The sequence below is a fragment of the Macrobrachium nipponense genome, chromosome 46, assembly GCF_015104395.2.
Source record: "Macrobrachium nipponense isolate FS-2020 chromosome 46, ASM1510439v2, whole genome shotgun sequence".
Classification (NCBI taxonomy): domain Eukaryota; kingdom Metazoa; phylum Arthropoda; class Malacostraca; order Decapoda; family Palaemonidae; genus Macrobrachium; species Macrobrachium nipponense.
In genome coordinates, this window is record NC_061106.1 from 13,107,381 (window position 1) to 13,128,857 (window position 21,477).

General features: G+C 37.0%; 1 protein-coding gene across 4 annotated transcripts in view; it reads left to right on the forward strand.

Annotated features, from left to right (window-relative positions):
• Positions 1 to 21,477, forward strand: part of LOC135214754 (cGMP-inhibited 3',5'-cyclic phosphodiesterase 3A-like) — a 326,967-nt gene that overhangs the window by 244,877 nt on the left and 60,613 nt on the right. For 3 of the 4 annotated variants that reach the window (XM_064249103.1, XM_064249104.1, XM_064249105.1), the window contains exons 2-3: positions 323 to 595; positions 17,910 to 18,054. In XM_064249103.1, the coding sequence (XP_064105173.1) occupies positions 323 to 595; positions 17,910 to 18,054 (418 nt within the window). The remainder of the gene's footprint in view (positions 1 to 322; positions 596 to 17,909; positions 18,055 to 21,477) is intronic. The other variant, XM_064249106.1, reaches the window with a different exon arrangement.

Below are 21,477 nucleotides of genomic sequence, written 5' to 3' on the forward strand. Positions count from 1 at the left end.
TTAGAACTATTAACAGAACTATGCACACTTCGACTCCCAAGCTCTTTTGCTGTTATTGGAACTTTGAATAAAACTACGTACACTTCTAAGCTATATATCCATTACAATTTCTAGGCTTTTTATCTTTAGAACTGTTTATAAAACTACGTACACTTCTAAGCTATATATCCATTACTATTTCTAGGCTTTTCATCTATAGAACTGTTTATAAAACTATGTACACCTCGACTTCTTATCTATTTTTATCTACTGTTTAGAACTACTAACAGAACTCCGTGCATCTTCCGCCCTCTGAGTGTTCCTCTCCTCTTCTTCTTTCCAGTCTTGCGGCGGCGGTGGAGCCAGCGTCGATGGGGCCATCTTATCGGAAGCCCACGGCCTGGTGGCCGACATGCTCCAGGACCCCCATCTTCCTCCTGCGGTGGTGTCAGGTCTCCAGGCCCTGTACCTCCTGCTGGCCCCTCCCTCCAACACGGCGCCCTCCCCTCGAGGCCCGAGGCCCGCCCCTTACTTCCACCTCTCCCAGGATGCCTACGCCTCGGGCTCCGACACCGAGGAGAATCCTTACACGGGAGAAAGGCCTTCCATACATAGGGTAAGTAGCTCCCCACCCCCAACCCCCACCCCCTTTTATGTCTTCTGCTCTGCATTCTTGGTTATCTCACAGTCTTTACATCAATTGGCATTGTAGCGTTTTTTAATTATTCTTTATTCTTTGACAGCATGTTCGTTTTTCGCTATCTCTTCTGCAGTGCTTCGTTGAGATGGGAGATTCTCGTTATCTGTTTCCGCCGACGTTTCGAATGAATTAAATTCTTTCTGATTTGTGGTTTCTGTAGCGTTTTATCCTATTTTATTTTTATTGTCAGTTTTTTATTATCTATTTTCTTTCATGTTCAGCTGACGTAATCCCCTTGCCGATCCAGCGTTATTTCTATGCCTTTTTATTTTTTGCGCTGCTATTTACATAGGCATGACCTCGGTTTTATTTGAGACGCTGATTATATGTTCCTGTAATAACATTCTTATCACTGATTATTTCTGTGATCCTACAGAATATAATCTTCGAGCATTTGCCGATTATATTCTTATATTCTTGGAATGGGATTGCACCTATTCAGTATTTCTATCTCGATTATTTGTTTTGAAGTTGAATAACGTCTATATATATAAGGCTGGGTGACCTACAATACGAATTCGTAGTGGGAGGTTTCTGTATGTTCGATGCTGCCCAGAGGTGAGTTCTTTCCGCAAGGTGCTACACTACTCCCCTAGACTGTAATTAAAATATATCTCATGCCTTTTCACAGGCTGAAAGTCTTCACTCTATACGATCACTGTCCGGTCACTGTACTCCGTCTTTCCGCTGTGGCTTACTGCTTCGTGCAACAAACGTGTAAGGTCTGGTGCAAGTCAGCCCTGTATGTACTCAACACTGAGTGAAAGAAGATTGATTTTAGTGGTAATTCTTCCAAAATTCAAGGGGTAAAGGGAGCGGGAGACTGCAACTATCAATAGAACTGAAGTAAAAAAAAAACAAAACACTCTGATTAACGCCGGAATTTGCCAAGTCTCCCGCAAGAACCAAATAACATCAGAAGCGAAAGTCTCCGGTGACATTAACAGGCAGAGCTGACGTCACCTTCCATGGGGCACCAAGTACCCCATGGCCTCAGGGGATTTCACCAATCGAGAGACGAAGGCTGGAGCTGTCAGGATGTCATGTTATTCCTGTCCTCGTTATGAAAAATTCTGACTAATTGCGTGCTTAGCAGTTCTATTCCAGTCTTTATACATACATACCTACCCTCTCGAGTTCGCACTGAAACAAAGAGAGAGAGACTTATTTATACAAAGGGAGGGCGGGGTGATAGTTTGGTAATCTTGGCAGAATGTTCTTTGAGCAAAAAAAGGACCTGGAAAGAGGGTCAATAGCTAATCCAGGTTGGAGATTTATATTCCTCTTTGGCGTGGCTTTAATAAACTACGAAAGTACTTGTTCCAAGTCTACAGTTTCGCTCACCTTTCCACCGTGGATTTCAGGATATTCTCAAGCACATGTTCCTTCATGCTACATTGGGCACCTACCTAAATATATACGTTTCTTGATACATATGTAATATGCATATAATACATATGTGTGTGTGCGCGTATGAATGCCTTCTACTGTAATCCGACAGTACACTAAAAACAATTATATATACATACATTGTAACCATATATTCCGGATACTTTTGTATCTCTGCTCTCAGTGGTGAAATATGGACAGATATGACAAGAGGCTTATGCAGGAATGGCGATACGACGTAGGTGGTATGAAGATGACCGCTGACCCGAAGGAAAATAGGTTATGCCCTTGTGTTTTGTACCTCGTTAACTAATCCCGCCTGCGTCTGGTGGGAGTTAACGAGTCAACGATCTCTTATGTACCACCATCGTCACATTGCCACACATTCACAGGCCTAATAAATACTCTTGTCACCTATTTGTCCATATTTCACCAGTGAGAAGGGACACACAAGTATCAGAAATACATGATTGCCAACACTTCCGGCTAATATATTCCCCGCAAACGATATCCTTTATTCTTTTTACCTGACTAAACTATACCCCGACCCATCTGTTCACCTACGCAACCATTTGTACCACTTCTTTCGTCTCTACATTATTCATCCTTTCCATTTTCCTACTCCTCGCATGGTAGACAAATGATTTACTTCAACTTCTTTCCTCTTATTTATATTTAACGTCCACACCTCACTTCCATTATGGAGGGTTGGCACAACAATCCTTCTCTAAATTTCAACTTTGGATTTTAGAGGCGCAAGTCTTGCCAATGTTTTTTAAATACACCACTTCACGTAATTTGGGATCCAAGTCGTCTTTCATACTACCATCGTCATTTGCCAATATTACACGAGGCAGCCGATTCTCTTCTGTGACCATGTTCCATATTCTGATTTCCAGATCATATATTATATGTATATATATTATATTATATATATATATATATCTATATCTATATATATATATATATATATATATTGTGTGGGTTATTTGGTGGGTATGGGTGTGTTTGTTTGTACACATTCATGCATACATACTATGATAAGTTGTTCAGAAAAACGAATTATTTAATAACATGCATTACAATTAATCAAAGTGTTTTTTTATGTAGCAGATTTACGAAACGTAAGCTAAACATCAAGCAGAATAACCCCAGACCGTAAAGGCTGTATTTTATCGGGTAAAAATACCAGCGCCCCACTCGCCCCCCCCCCCCCCCACCCCCCCTCTAAAAAAAATCGAAAGTGACAAGGAAGGCAATTTACCTGAATGGCGTCCAAACCAGCGCTTCCACCATCCAGGAAATGTGACATTTTTCCTCCGTGTGAAGTCAGAAAATGTCAGTCAATGACGCCCCTCAATATTACATTTATTTATCCTCTTATCGTTCTGGATACCGGTTTGTTCGGTGCTGTCCTCTGGCATATCACGGGGGAAATGGTGGCGACATTTTTAGTTCGCGTCCCCTCTCTCTCTCTCTCTCTCTTCTCTCTCTCTCTCTCTCTCTCTCTCTCTCTCTCTCTGTACGGCGTCAGTAACCTACATGTTTCGACGCCAGTTTTAGTTAACATAAATCTACAGTCACTCTCTCTCTCTCTCTCTCTCTCTCTCTCTCTCTCTCTCTCTCTCTCTATATATATATATATATATATATATATATATATATATATATATATATATATTATATATATATATATATATATATATATATATATATATATATATATATATATATCATTTAGTAAAAGGGGCAAATAAAAACACCAAAATATAGAAAGTAATTATGTAGTGTGTTTCAAAGACTGCTGTGTGTGTCTCTCTCTCTCTCTCTCGACACCAGTCTGCTGAAATATAGTACTTACTTCTTATATTTGGCGTTTTTACGGGCTCCTTTTATTAGGTGTAATTTTGTTGTAACCGAATATTTGTATCAGTCATATATAATATATTTTATATATATATATATATATATATATATATATATATATATATATATATATCTTGTCTATTAGTAAATTATATATATGTGTGTGCTTATATATATATATATATATTATATATATATATATATATATATATATATATATATATATATATATATATTGTGAAAAACTAAATCGTGATTCATGGTGCTGAAGTAATGCTAAATTAAAATCATAATTCAGTTAACGACAACCAATGACCACCGTTATGGACCTTTACCAGTATGTCATCATAACTGTAAAGAAACCGCATTCATCGAGTTGTTTTTTATTTATTTTTTTTTTTTTTACTATCAGAGCCGAACCTGAAAATAGGAAGGCGAAAATAGTCAACTTCAGACGGGGTTCCCGGGGCCTGTAATCTATACACGAATCCACGGGACGGGAACTTTTCCATGTAGGCTGATAGTGCTAAGAGAGGATTTTCCCCTCCCTGTCCATTTCGAATGCTTGTTGGGGGAAATCCCCTTCCCAGCAGCGCCAGCTAGCCTTACCTCTCTCTCTCTCTCTCTCTCTCTCTCTCTCTCTTTGAAAGGACCTCTTTGCCGCACGGGGCGGGTATTTCGCGAGAGGTTAATTTGGGTCAGATATTTCGGATCTGTATCCTGTTCATCTTTCCAGGCCCGCCCCCTCGCCCCCCCACCCCCTTTTTTGTGGGGAGGGGGTCGGATATCTCGTCGATATTTCGTTTATCTTCGGAGCCGATATGGATTTCTATTTTCCCAGATGTCTAGCCGTTGACGCGGTCATCTTCGCAGCCCGTGGTGTTTGTCGTATTTTTGTTGTTATTTGTTACGTTTATCTACTTTGCCCATAGAAATGAATGTTTGAGGTAAATACTAGACTTAATTCTTAGCCTATTTTGAAGTTTGTATACTCAGCAGATACTCTGCATTCCTTGCAAAACGAATTTAAGATTCACTATCATTTTACTGCACCCGAATCAATAGCTGTTAATAATAATAATAATTAATAATAATAATAATAATAATAATAATAATAATAATAATAATAATAAACAAAACATAACAAGTCACTTAATGAGTATAAACAATTGAAGCATTTCATCTACATAATCGACAGGAGATAAAAATGAAGACTGTTTATTAAGGGTTGATTATTAAAGAGGGCACACGTTCTCAAGATTTGAAGCCGATGACGCCTAGTCCTGATCAGATGGGTTGTTTGAGCTGTTTTCTTATGACTGCCTCTCAATTTTGCAAAGAATTCTCTCTGACACGTCAGAGCTTTTGTGGCAAAACGTCACTGAAGAATGTTTCTGTGCACTGAAATTTGTTTTGATAATATATATTGCATTTCTGGTCTTTAAGATGACAAAGTTGTCCATTTAAATAAAATAAATGACATTTCGAATGGTACGCGAATTGTTTCTCAGATTTTTGTAAGATTGCAACCAGAGTGAACCATTGTTGTAAAACTTGCAGCAGACAGATAAATATATTTAAAAAACGACGAATCTCTCACATCCACTCTGTATTTACTTCGTAGTCGAATGACCCAGGCCATGTGTTTCTTTGGTAGAAACTGGTTAAAAACTAGGATGGTGAACGATTGTTATTCATTTTGATAACTTTCGAAATTGTTCATCTCTTCACTTTGTTAAATTTTTGGGGAGGTCGCATTTGCTCTGCTAAATAACGACTCCAAAACTGTAAAATTTAGAACTAATAATGGAAGTTATATTCGTGTAATAGAGACAAGAGTGGAATCGTGTGACCGAGTCAAAAATGAAGCTAGCGAACATGTTATTTCTCTCCGTTCACTTGCATTTGTCTTCTTTTCAGATGAACAACAGTTTTGTTAGTAGCTAATATCAATAACATTTAATCTCCTTTCAAGGATCTAACAAATAAAGAAAAGAAGAAGTACATGACGCTTACATATATATATATATATATCTATATATATATATATATATATATATATACATATGTGTGTGTGTACATATATATATATATATATATATATATATATATATATATATATATATATATATATATATATATATATATATATATATATGAATTGCTTTAGTTTATTCTTGTGTCTGTCTGTCTGTGTACAGCGAGTAAAAAAACCTGATTCATGTAAACTCAAGCAAATTCTCGTATGATCTTTAGAGTAACAGTTAGTGTGAGGACGTCAAATATATTTTACTCCACAGAGATAGAAGAAAAGAATTCTCCCTATGTTGTGTATTCAGGGCGCCTGGTTTTATTCCTTCTGGCACATCATTGCCAGTCTGCTTTTGAACCGATGTCCAAAGATATTTGTTTACAATCAATCATGTGTCAGTTTTACCCTTCCGTTCGACGGATAATATTAGTCTAGATATTTTTGCTCTCGGTGATGCTTTCTTGGTGTTGTGGTTTGGCCTGTTCTCCATTTCTCATAGATTTGCTGTTTGGATGAACAAAAATATTGTTTGTGTGTTAAGGAAAAGGATATATATATATATATAAATAATTACCACATCACCGTGATTCATATCAATTATTCGAGCTACAAATGTCCTTTAATATCTATAATTCGCTCTACCTCGGAATTGATATATTTTCATATATGTAAACCGAAGGGGAATTTTTTAGTTGATAATAATTTCGTCCTCTTGTGGGTTCGAACCACCGCTCAGCGGACAGAGAAGAAATCAGGATGTCTATATATATATATAATATATATATAAAGTATAAATATATGTATATATATATATATTATATATATATATATGTGTGTGTGTGTGTGTGTGTGCTTGTAGGCCTTTTGTGTAGAGGGGCTGGTCCCAGAAAGTTTTAACCTTCTCAGCAGACCAAGAGGAGACCATTTCCTCGAGAAGTTTAGAGTCATATGTTGTGTGAGAGATCCTTTAATCAGCTGGTGATATCCCTACCTATGTTATAACTGCTGCGCTTTAGCTTTAACATAATACTTTGCTTATCATGTTAACACATCGGACCACATTGGAGTATATAGCTTATCACGTCTTGTATAGTGGTAATATTACGTTCGAGTACATGGTCCCTTGCATGACGAAGGATTCCAGCCTGCATCATCCATTACTTTTCCAGTCACCCAGTAATTTTATTCCCTCTTGTCAGTACTCTCCCGACAGCAGAACTCCACAAATTGTGCAGTCCAAGGTCTATGGATGGTATTTTATAGCCTTGGTGCAGTCTGTGGTATATTTCTCTACCAATGCGCTTAATCGTCCCTCCTTCATACTGACTTCCATCGAAGATAATCCCAAAAAGCTTAAGTTAAGTATATCTTAATTTAACCACACCACTGAGCTGATGAACAGCTCTCCTAGGGCTAGCCCGAAGGATTAGATATTTCTACGTGGCTAGGAACCAGTTGGTTACCTAGCAACGGGACCTACAGCTTCTTCTATCGAGAAATTAATTTCTATTCACCAGAAATAAATTCCTCTGATTCCACGTTGGCAGAGCGGGGAATCGAACTTAGGACTACCGATATGGTAGGCGAGCAAGTAAACCACTCGTACAACGAAGAACTTCCAAAAGGCTTAAAATAGCATGGCAAAGGGTAGTCAAGTTTCCCCTTAAAGATGGTGACGCTGGATAGTGTTAACTTTCCAGTTTTCGGCAAATATTTATTGGGTCAGGTTTTCAGCCCCTTGTCCTGCCTCGTGGATGTTAAAGACGTTTGTGTCAACGCCTCAACGGCGCCTGGGTTTTCTTAGAGGTCACCCATCGCGTAACTGACAAGATCCAACGACCAACGATAATGCGACCACGTAATACATACATGTATGAAGACGCGCGCACGCACACACAGATATATATAAATATATATATATATATATATATATATATATATATATATATATATATATGTATATATATATATAAATATGTATATATATATGTGTGTGTGTGTGTGTCTTCATATATGTATGTATTGCGCCGTCGCATTATCGTCGGTCGTTCGATCTGGTCAGTTACGAGATGGGTGACCTCTAAGAAAAGCCAGGCGCCGTTGTGTGTGTGTGTGTGTGTGCGCACGCGATGTCAGACAGATAGACTGACGTATGTAAATCATATTCGCAGATCACTTTGATCGTCTCCGCGTTTCCATCATCTATCCAGACAGCAATACGAACATCTCTGGTTGGCAGTTCCAGATGATAGCTTAATAGCAAACCCGACGAAAGAGGGTGGCGAACATTTTTAAGAAGTATCGCTTATATAAAGCTGAATGGAACAGAGAAGGAGAAGAAGAAGAAGAAGAAGAAGAAGAAGAAGGAGAAGAAGAAGAGAGGCCACCGCTGCCTACGGAGTATCGCAAATGTTCGATCGCCCCGAATCGCCCCCGAATGGAATGAATATTGAAGTGGTTGTTTTGCCGGGGAAAATGATGAGACCTGGAAGAGAGAAGAGGGTGATAAAACACAGTGGAAAGGGATCATTTGTTGAAACGATGGAAAGGAATTGATAGAGAGGGAATAGGGATAAGGATGATACCTGTGAGATGTGAATGATGACGAGACATTATTATTATTGCTAATATTATATTAGTACTTGCAGTATTACTTGCCGTTTATTATTATCATTGTCATCATATTATTGTTACTTATAGTCATTCGTAACAGTGACAGTGGGAAGAACAATGGAAATTAAAAGCTATTATCGAGGGAGATTTTTATTAATGTCACTATTTTAGAATATTCTGATCACCGTGAGTAATATTATTACTAAGAACTTTAATAAAAGATATGGGCATAACAGAAACCAATCAGATTGCCGGGGTTGAAGCTCCACAGATGTGAAAAATAGAGGGCAACTTTGTTGATCTTGGTCTGCTCAGATAGACTCAGATAGAATAGATTTTTTTTTCTTTTTTTTTTGGTCACAAAAAATTCTTTTCAGAAGTAGACCAAAACGCCAGAATGTCGACTTGATTCCAGTGACCTGAGGAGGGTTTGCATCCGAGGACGTGAACGCTGAAGACAAAACGGCAATATGACTCGAGAGATCTCGACTTGGAGATTGGAGGGGGGAGGGGGGGAGAGTAGGGGGGGGGGGAGAGGGAAGAGGAGGAGGAGTCGTATGTGGAGGAAGGGTTATAGAGACTGCACGTGAAGGAGATAATTAAACGAGATAGGAAGAGAGTGGAGAGCAGATGAGAGGGATGCTGTATGAAAACCCATCTCTGATTTGAAGGAGATGCGGAAGCTACCGGAGGAGGCGAGATTGGGCAACAGCGCCGGCGGGATGGCGAAGCAGCGGTCGTGGGGGGGTGGGTGGGGGGTGGGGGGGGGGGGGGGGGGGGGGGGGGGGGGGGGGGGGGGGGGGGGGGGGGGGGGGGGGGGGGGGGGGGGGGGGGGGGGGGGGGGGGGGGGGGGGGGGGGGGGGGGGGGGGGGTTGGTCTATTTAACAGCAACAGATGTCGGGGAAGAGATCCTGAGAGCGAGAATTAGCTGGAGTGCGCTCGCTCGCTTGCTCACCCGCCTGCTTTCTCGCTCAGATGGATGGTCGTGATTAAATTTGTTGATGGGTGGGGGGGAGGGCTGGGGAGTGCGGGGGCGGGCTTAGATGGTCTGTAGATGGGTGAATTGGGCGATGAATGGGAAGTACTATAAGGGCAAGAGGCTGATTTAGGGCGCCAAGTGTAATGTATATGTCACCGCAAGAGGGGGTCAAGTGTGACTTAACAAATGAATGAATAAGCTTTTGCATTCAAGTGATTATTATTTCAAATTTAAGAGATATTGGGATAAAAGCAGATCAAACCAAGACATAACACTTACATAGTATAGTTTTACCACCACGAAGAGACCTCTCAGGTGTGGGGTTTAAAGATCTGCCCTGTTGCCAATTTTACAAAAAGAACAACCGACAAGTGTGTGCCAGACCTTTGAATGTCTTTGAGACAAACCCCGAGGCTATAATTATAAGATAATAGGGGTTGTCTTCATTTCCAGGTATTCTAATCTCCTTCCTATTCCGTCCTGCTCTCTCTCTCTCTCTCTCTCCTCTCTCTCTCTCTCTCTCTCTCTCTCTCTCTCTCTCTCTCTCTCTCTTCTATAGTTGTGAGAAACATTCAAATGAATCCAGGAAAAACCAAACGGTAAAACTAAACTTTTAAGAATAATAAGAGAATTGCGTTGCCTAAATTCAAGTGAAACTGAGCAACGATATAAAATCTCGGTTACAGTAATTAAAAGTCCTATAGTCATTCCAAAATTAAATTAGCTCTCTAACGGGGCTGTTAGGGTCCTCTCCACGTGTGGTTTAATCTCAGCATATCTGCCAAATCTATAACAACAACAGAGAGATAGTTCCATTTCTCCCGTTAGAGATATTAAATATATTTTTCGTTTCGTAGAATTCGAAGTCAATTAAATAAGTTCACGATTGATACAGTTTTTTTACGTGCCAATATTGCAAACGGCTCCTCGTGCGTTTAAATCCATGGATAATCCATGGATAAGCATCTTTAAACTGTCTCCAGGGGAAACTTTCGGTGGTCACGGTATGTTTGGAGACATATCCCATTTCTACAAATATCTTGGTTTCTTAATATCATAGGTAAAGAATAAATTGGTAAGCCAGGATAATCCGGGATCACGCTGTCACAAACTAACACCATAGATTTAACCATAAGAGATACGCAAGCTTGGGAATAAAAAATGAAAAAAAAAAAACATGTACAAAACTGGATATATTAATTTTGTTGCATATATTTATCAAAAAACTTTTTTAATTATGAAGGCATCGAGTTTAAACAAACCAAGACTTAAATTTAGAACATTTCCTGTCATTTTCCAGTGGTATTCACTTACATAATGAAGTCACGTGCATCTACTGTCATTTTTTAGCGTAAATATATTACGATTTCACGCCGCGTATCGCTTATTTCTTTATAGTAGTTCACACGGATTTTCCATTTGATTAGGGGATAGATAGACCCACAGTATATGGAGTGAGTTTTTTGTTGTCCCCTTCCGAGGGTATGGATTTCATGTGTCGCCAGGGAAAACACCTGGAGAAGATTGTTGTTTCCTTCTATAGCTAAAGCCCAAACCTAATTAAGCCCCCACCATCATATTCCATTTAATGGCGAAGAATCTTTCCCTATTACCTGCAGGTATGCGCCCAGGTCGTCGCCTCAGTTATTCATACGTGTGTGTGTGTGTGTGTGTGTGTATGAATTATTATCACATCACCGGTATTCATATACATGCATTAAGCTACAAATGTCCTTTAATATTCAATTCCCTCTACCTCGGAATTAATATATTTTTATATATGTTAACCAAAGTGGACTTTTTTAGTTGATAATAATTTCGTCCTCTCGTGGGTTCGAACCAGCACCCAGTGGACAGAGGAGAAATCAGGACTTCAGTGTTGTTATCAACTCGGCCAACGTCACCGAATTTCTCCTCTGTCAGCTGGGCGCTGGTTCGAACCCACGAGAGGACGAAATATTATCAACTAAAAAATTCCACTTCGGTTAACATATACGAAAATATATATGCATATATGAAAATATATATATGATATATATATGACGTCATAAAAAGTTTCCATTCTAAAATGAAAACTATACTAAAGGAATTCAGTTCAACAAAAGAGAAAGTGACGACGATTGGCCCTTCTTTTATACCTTCCATGTACGGATTAATCAAGACCCATAAAAGAGATTTTCCTATTCGTCCAATTATCAGTTCAACCGGTTCTATAAGCTATAAACTTTTTAAATATCTAGTTAAATTAATATCATCTGTCCAGGGTACTATTTTAAATTCTTCTTTGCAAAACAGCTGATTTCTGTGCTAAACTCTCCCATATCGAATTATCCAGTACTGACAAATTAACTATACTCTGTTTTTTTTTCATCTGTCCATCCGCCTGTGGTGTTTTTGTATGGTAACACTGCGTCCCGGACTTTAGACAGTTACATTCAGCTTACATTCAACGATTATAATAATATCCTATTTCGAATATTAACGGTGTAATTCGCATACAGTAAATTATGAAAACACTTTTCAGTTGCAAATGTACACCCAGATACCCTTTTATTTACCTAAAACTTAAACATAGCGTAACTATCTAAAGCCCGGGACACAGTGTTACCATACAAAAACACCAGAGGCGGATGGACAGATGAAAAAAAACTGAGTATAGTTTTGATGTAGCATGTTCATTTACTAAAGTTCCTATTGATTACTTACTTTAATATTTATCACAACATTTGGATTTGCATAATCTAGAAATACCTACTAATGTCATTATTAATTTGGTATCCCTTTCTATAAAAAATTGTAAATTCACTTTTAATGATAATTTTTATAAACAGATATTTGGTATGGCAATGGGTTACCCTCTTTCACCACTCTTGTCTAATATTTACATGGAATTTTTTTTAATATAGACTTATTCCAAGAAATTTATTTTCTAAGGTCTTTTGGGTACTATGTAGACGCTTGTTTTTGTATTGTAAAAGAAAATGTAAATATTTCTGATTTCCTGCACATACAATTAATAATCTTGTACCACCCATAAAATTCACTATGGACTATGAAGAAAATAATTGTATACCATTTTTAGATGTCTTAGTTATTGGAAATAACACCAATTTTTGTTTTAAATTATATAGAAAACCCAAGTTATTAGAAGTAACACCAATTTTTGTTTTAAAGTATAAAGGAAACCAAAGAATAGCTTGTCATTTATTAATTTTTACTCTAACCAAGCTAAAAAAAAAAAGGATTTCAACATTTTCCAGTATGTATCTCAGAGCTCTTAGAATTTGTAGTCCTGAATTTTTAGAAGATGAGTTTAAAATTACTGATGAAATATGAGATTCATTATGTTAGCCTCCATATTTTTTGTAACTGTAAATATAAATAAAAAAAAAAGGCATATTACAATCCTACCAGTATTAACAAAGAATTAAAGAATATTCTGTGTAACATCTCATCCTAATATCATTCTTGCGGTATCCATTTTAAAAACTATTAATATTAACTTAGTATTTGAATATAATAATACTTTGAGAAATAAACTAGTTGAAAATAGCCCGCCTTTTCAAACTATTGTATACAGTATTCCTTGCAAAGAATGTAATAAGATTTATGTAGGTCAAACTTCAAAAGTTATTAAAATGTGATGCTAATAGCACAAATATGCCATTTCAAGAGGCTTAACGGATAATGGTAATGTGGATCATTTTCTTAAGACAGGCCATGCCAACTAGAATAGGGCATCGATAATCCACAGGGTGAATGACCCAAGGAAAAGGAATCTGTTGGAGTCCATTTTTATTGAAGCCACGTCAACGAGTAATATAAATCTCCACCTTGGATTTGCTCTTGATCCTCCTTCCATGCCTTTTTTGCTCAAAGAATATTCTGCCAAGATTAACAAACTGTAACTCTGCCCTCCCTTTGTATAAATAAGTATCTCAGCCTCTCTTTGATTCATTGTGAACTTGAGAATGTAGAAAAAAAACTACGAAAGTACTTGTTCCAAGTCCCCAGTTTAACTCACCTTTCTACCGTGCATTTAAAGACATTCTCAAGCACGCACTCCTTCGTCCTACATTGGATATATATATATATATATATATATATATATATATATATATATATATATATATATATATATATATATATATAAAATTTTACCTAACTGTCCATTTTAACTATCACTATCCCGTATTTACCTTATACGTCATTTATTGATAAATATGCAGAACACCAGTCTGACGTTAAACAACACGAGTGAGAGAGAGAGAGAGAGAGAGAGAGAGAGAGAGAGAGAGAGAAGAGAGAGTTTAACCTTGCCGGGTAAAAATAACATCCTATTGGATTGATACTGTAAACAGTTTCCTCATTCCGAACATACCTGAGAGTTAATAGGACGAAGATCATTATTTATATATATATATATATATATATATATATATATATATATATAGTAATGTATGGGTGTACATGGGCTTCTGTATTTTTACTTTTACCTCTCTGTACTTCAACAGTCGCCATTCGTAGGTGTTAGTTATTAGCAAAAAGGAAAACTCATGTTGTAATGCCCCGTGTAATATCGGCCTAATGGCTCCGCCATGTTGTGACGCCGGGTAATGATATCGAATAAATAAATAAATGGCCCCCCACCTACATCTCCCGATATGAAAATCACTCCAGACTTAAATGGTTAATGTCCGTCCCATTAACTCTCAGCTGTGTTCGGAATGGCAGAACTGTTTACAGTAGCATCCAATAAAATGTTATTTTTACCGGCAGGGTTAAAATCTCTCTCTCTCTCTCTCTCTCTCTCTCTCTCTCTCTCTCTCTCTCTCTCTCTCTCTCTCTCTCTCTCGTGTTGTTTTACCTCAGACTGATATCCTGGATATTTATCAATTAATGATGTTTAAGGTAAATACGTGGAATGATAGCTATAATGGATGTTTTGTTTGGGATGTTTTATTATATATAGTTTAATATATATATATATATATATATATATATATATATATATTATATATATATGTGTGTGTGTGTGTGTGTGTGTGTGTGTTGTGTGTGTGTGTATATACATATACATACATACACAGATATGTATAACTGAGTCGCGAAATTTGGAACGAGATGAATAATACATACATATCTATATATATATATATAATATATATATAGATATATATAAATATATATATATATATATGTATTATATATATATATAAAGGGTAAAATCCACGAAGGAAGTGAAGCAATGGATTAACCGCTTTAAGCTCTTTCGACTCTCAGCTTTTATAGTACACCCACACATACACTGATCTGCGTACGGAGTCTCTTCCCTACTTATCATTTCACAAAAGGGCCTCAGTTAAGGATTGTTGATTGTACTACAAGTATCCAGAAGGGTAGAGGCAACCAGAAATGTTCAGTTTCCCAAGCAAAATCCCTTAAAATAGAAAGGTTTCACTTTGCCCTTAAATTATTTCAATCCATGTAGGCATGCATATTTCTGAGGGCTAGTGCCATCACTGCACGTCACGCGGTGCACTGTAGGCATGACTTAAGGTTCTATGCAATGTCTCTTTGGCCCCTAACTGTAACCCCACTGTCATTCGTTTTACTATACCTCCGTTGATATTCCCTTTCTTCCTTCTTGCTGTCCACCCTCTCCTGACAATGATTTCATAGTGCAACTGCTTTGAGGTTTCCCTTTCAGCACTGACGGACCACATAGGTCACACTGCTTGACCTTAGGCCTGAATGTTTCATTTCAGTTCCATTTATGTATGACTTTAAGTGTATTATTAGTTATGACCCTTCGTGGCACAATATGTAGCCATAGTCTCTCGTTAACTAGTGATTGTGGACAGAGCGCGCACCGTCTCCAATTTATATATATATATATATATATATATATATATATATATATATATATATATATATATATATATATGTATGTATGTATGTATGTATAACTGAATCACGAAAGTTAGGAACGTGATAAATCCATAAATAAAGATAAATGCCACGAAGGAAAAATAAATGAAGGAGTCTGCAAGATCTTTCGACTTTAAAAGTCCTTTACTGAGCAGATACTGACATTTCAATGTAAATTCAGTATTTATAGGAAACCGACTAACAACTTAACTTATGTTCATTTCTTCTCAGGCCACCATCTTAATATAAAAATATCAATTTTTTCCTCTATGTTTTTACGAGCATTGTGAATTGTCAGTCCACAATATTTGGATCAAGAAATTGAATACATAAGAAAAATAGGGAAAGATTTATGCTATCCTTCACATATATTAGACATTTGTTATAATAAAGCCCACAAAAAGTTTTATACTGTAAATAACACACAGAAAGAAAATTCTAAGAACATTCTCAGTTTGCCTTATTTTAACGGATTTGAAACCATTAAACCATTGTTAAAAGCTTTTAATGTCAACCTTGTTTTTTCCTATAATAACACACTAAAAAGAATGTTAATAAAAAATGGCCCCAGAGAAAGCAACAACATAATATATAAAATTCCATGTATGGATTGTGTCTCTATCTCGGACAGTCCAGCAAAGGCTTGGAAGTAAGGCTAAGCCAGCATAAATACTCTGTAAAAACTGGGCAAAAATCTAATGCATTATTTATTCATTTAAGTGAAAACAACCACCGAATTAATTGGATTGATAGTTCAGTAATTGCATGGTCAAGAGATGTCTTATCACGAAATCTTTTAGAATCTGCTTTAATACAACTTACTTTTCAATGTAATTGCAATGTTAGTCGTGGCCTTTTTCATTTAGACCCTTGTATCTGTAACATGTTTAAGAATGACCTCAAAGATATAATTACTGACTTAAATAAAAATCAGTTGCCTTAGAGTTATTAAATTTTGTTGTAATGTATGTCTGTCATGTTTTGTGAATATGGTTTTTTTTTGTTACCAAGTTCCGAATAGCTGTCACCTATAATCCTTTAATTGTCTGGAAATTGTATCTGAGATGATTGTCTTAAACCTTTAATTGCACCCATTGTTTATGCTTGTTTGGGAAGGTTTCTTATCTTCCAGGTGTGTCGGATTCTAGGTACTAATCCCTTTATAATCCCTATCTGTCAGTTATTAACGACTTCTTGTATTGTCTTTTCTCGTATCTATGTCAGTATCTGCTCAGTAAAGGACTTTTAAAGTCGAAAGATCTTGCAGACTCCTTCGTTTATTTTTCCTTCGTGGCATTTATCTTTATATATATATATATATATATATATATATATATATATATTATATATATATATATATATATGAACAAACCATGAGGATATTGAAAGTTTCAAGTTTAACTGTCTTTGTGGTATTAATATTCGTGGTATTGTGGTATTACTTATTGGTAATCCTAGACGAATGAGTGTATGTAATATTTTTTTTATTTGAAAGAGCAGTTTATAAGTATTCCTATATTTACAATGATAATGCAGTTTATTTATTTGCATATAGCCTATACATTAATTATGTAATGTAATGCTTCATCTTAGATAACATTTCTTTTAGGAATACGTAAAGGTGGCTGCTTTGTGTGATAAGATTATTCGTTCTGATTTCTGACAATATGGTTTGTCTCTCTATTCTCAAATCCATATATGAAAGATGTCAATAATTTGTCTGTTTAGATGAAAATCGGCGATATTCCGATTTTCGTTCACTTTTTCAGTACCATCATGTTCGAAAGGCCGTCTTTGATTTGATTTTATTGAAGATTATTTTTGTACTACGATTTTTAATTGAAGAACATGTCCTTACCAATAGAGGAATGACAATTTAAAGATCGTTTTAGTTTTCTGTCAAAGAAAATTATTGATTGGCTTGTCTGTCCGTCCTCAGATCTTAAAAACTGCCGAGGCTAGAGGGCTGCAAATTGGTATGTTAATCACCCACCCTCATAAAACATACCAAATTGCAGCCCTCTAGCCTCAGTAGTTTTTATTTTTTTTTTCTAAGACTGAAGATATCCATAATCGTGCTTCTGCAAACGAAATACGACAGCCCACCACCGGGCCGTGGTTAAAGTTTTATGGGCCGCGACTCATACAGCATTATATCGAGACCAGCGAATGATAGATCTATTTTCGGTGGCCTTAATTATACACTTTACAGAAAACTTCGGCGCAATTTTGACTTGTTTATACGTGAGGATAGATTTTTTTTCCTTACAAACAGTGAACTTCTAGAATAAACTAAAAGTAGATTGTCTTCTTTTTAGAAAGTTTCCTCTTCATTTCATTAACAGACGACCTGAACCTCGCTCATCCATTCTGTGAACCCTGACTGACAGTTGTGGTCTCTCTCTCTCTCTCCCCCCCAGCGGAGTGGTCGTCGCAGCGTGAATCCAACTCTGCTCCGTCGCATGAGCACCTCCACCTGGACGACCACGACCAGCGCCACTGGAATGCCGACGCTGGAACCCGGACCCTGCAGGAAGAGAGCCTCTTCATTCAGAGCTGTAGTCGGTAAGATGGCGTCTCTCTCGGTCCGACAAAGTTTCTCTAGTTCTTGTGATTCCTCTTCCAGCTCCCCCCTCTTCCTCCTTCCCCCCTAACCCCCGCCCCTACAACATTCCTTTGCTTCATATTTCCCGAAAAAAGGATTAAGCAGCGGTCTCCCTTTACACCGCGCTTGAGCCGAAAGGGATTCCGATCTTCGTCCATATCCTTCTGTCTCTTATCCACATGACCCAGAAATGTCTTATTCTAGTTTTTCTATGTAATTTGTTTTCCTTGTCTTATGTTTTTTTTATTATTATTATCTCAATATCATAAGGATGATCCAGTGTCTTCTACCTCCTCCTGTTGGTGAGACTTGACTAGAGTTCTCTCTCTCTCTCTCTCCTCTCTCTCTCTCTCTCTCTCTGTCGTCTCTCTCTCTCTCTCTCTCAGCATACGCTTTTCTCTTTAACGACAGATACGGATAAATCCTTTTTCATTCGTCTGCCTTAGTAGCTCATTTATAAGTAATACAAAGTCCTGTTTTATTACAGCTGTGTTAATGATCGTTTCTTTCTATTTCATATATGAATCATGTCCCTTCACCCAAATTCATCCAGTCTTTATCGTCTGCAATCTGTATTTTGTAGTTTTCTTTTTAGCTGTTTTGCTTGCTAATAATCCTGCACAGAGCCCTTTATTTCCGAGGATCTCTCTCTCTCTCTCTCTCTCTCTCTCTCTCTCTCTCTCTCTCTCTCTCTCTCTCTCTGTGTGTGTGTGTGTATGTGTGTGTGTGTAGATGTCTGTTTGTTTATCGACAGTGTGGAAGAGTTTAAAAGAAAGCTAGACAAAATCATTAGGACACTGTGAATGCACAGTAAAACCTGCTCCTACAGATAAGTGAGCACACGATGTCTCCTCGGATGGACTAACAAGTCTTTGAGACATCCTAATCCTTTTAACTCCTTGTTTGTATGTGTGTGTGTGTGCGGCAACATAAATGTTGCTAATTTCGTCATAGCATTGTTATATATTACCCAAAAGTCTCCTTGGGCAGCATGATGACTGCACTACATATCATCTTTCTAACCTGGTATTCTTTTTTCTTTCCCCAAAAGAATTCCCAGTCACGTTCTGTTGCACTCTTTTATTAAAGATATTTTGCTTCAGATATTGAGATATTTCGATCTGAAGTTTAATTTCGCTTTCTTTTTATCAAATATAATCCTGTCCGGAATATCTCGCAATATTATGGAATTTTTTTTTTTTTTATAAAGGTGATTTTAATGGTAGGAACCGGAAAAAGGTCTAACTAGTTAGACGTTTCTCATAAGATTTCCCCTTTTGCAAATTGCCCCATCAGAGGATCATGAAGTCATAAAGTCCTCTCTCTCTCTCTCTCTCTCTCTCTCTCTCTCTCTCTCTCTCTCTCTCTCTCTCTCTCACGGGTTCTGTTTTTTCTTTTTCCAAGTAGGATCTTTTAATAAGAATTTCATTTCGATGTCACAAGTACATAACTAAAAATTGAGAGATGTATCTTATCAGACAAAATATTTTTTTTTATTTCTTTAAGCAAATTCTAATATCGAATTCTACATGTTTTAGATGCATTGAATTTTCTCTCCGATATCTGTCTATCTATCTATATAGCTTTACACACTGACTCACGCACAGAAATCATCTGTACAACATATTATCAGTTACAACAGTGACAACAGTATAGCAGGACGTCGAACCAGGGAATATTACCATCGATATATGAAGACGATAAAAGGGAAATATAAGGAAAATATTTTGTTGTTCTGTGGAAACTTGGGACATTGATCCAAAAAGCAACTTAAACATTGACTACCTTATATTTAAAAATAAAATGGCGTTACAATTTCCGTGGTCATCGACGCCGAAATCAATAGGAATATTATACGATATTAAGAAAAACAAAGCTACTTCTTGATGTTTTAAAATCCACTGTTTTACTGTAAATGAATTAACCTGTTTGAAAATAAATTTCAAAAAATTTGTTCTCACTGGTAGCCACATCAGACGGACACCCGCATCTTTATCTTCCTGTAGATTGACGTTCTTTTAAGAAAGTCCAGCCTGTCCTTGAGAACGCCATAGCGGAGTTTGAAGATATATTTAAACCTGGGACCTTTCTAAATAGTAGATTAACCTACGTGGTTAGACTCCGAAATACTGTTCTGGGATCTTTCTTAGACGTTATTCAGTTTGTTTTAATACTTCCTGTTCTTTTATCGTTGCTTTTATAAAGTATTCTGTAACAGAAAACTATTGTGGCGGCTTTGTCTGTCTGTCCGTCCGCCTTCAGATCTTAAAAACTACTGAGGCTAGAGTTGGACTTTAATCAGGGATTTAGCTAAGGTGTTCGGGTAGGTAATAGAAAAAGGGTTTGATTTTCCGAGAGTCTGGGTCACCGCCTTAATTCTGTCCAGGTGCGGAATTTTTATTTTATTGTTGGATGTCTCTCTGGCCTTGTCTTTAGGGGGTCAGTAGAAAATGACGTTTGCTTTGTGAATCGCTTTTTCAATTATATGGTCAGGATACCTTAAAGACGAAAGCTGCTTACGAATGAGTTCAAATTCCTTTTCCAGGAAATCTGGGGAACAAATTCGTAAGGCTCTTAAGAATAGGTTGCTGGCTATGCCTATCTTGATAGAAATGTCATTTGAGCTAAAATAGTGAATGTATGGAAGTGAGAACGTTGGTTTTCTGTTTATGGTAAATTTGTATTCTGTCGTGTCTCTAGGTATTAAAACATCAGGAGTCTTCATTTGTTAACATTCACTCTATATCTTCAATAATTTTATAAAAACGATACTACTAATAATTTACAATGAATAAGAAGCTATCGTTCTTGAAAAAATTCGTTTGAAGTTTGCTAACTGCCTTTATATACAAAATACTACACTTTGGAACTTTTATATTGTCAAAGCAGCCAAACTCTGGGTAGTTTTTATTTACTGTAATATTATAGTTATAAAGTAATAACCGATTTTGTATGATAAACCTGCTCCTGATGATAAATGCACGATGAATAATGTCCTTATTCCAACTATCAAACCTTGTTTAGTTTAAGATTCGTCTTTCTATTGTCGCTTTCTTCAACTAGCAAACCACTGTTTATTTCAAGTTTCTATTTTCACTTTCTTCAACTACCAAACCACGTTCATTTTAAGATTCGTCTTTCTTCAATGAGCGAGCAAGTCACGTTTATTTTAAGATTTGCCTTACCGTTTTCACTTTCTTCAACTAGCAAACCTCTTTATTTTAAGATTTGTCTTTTTATTTTCACTCTACTCAAATAGCAAGCCACTGTTTATTTTAAGATTCGTCTTCCTATTTTCGCTTCCATGATAAATAGCGTGAGAGACCAGAGAGAGAGAGAGAGAGAGAGAAGAAGAGAAATGTCATTTGAGTAGAGTAGTAAAC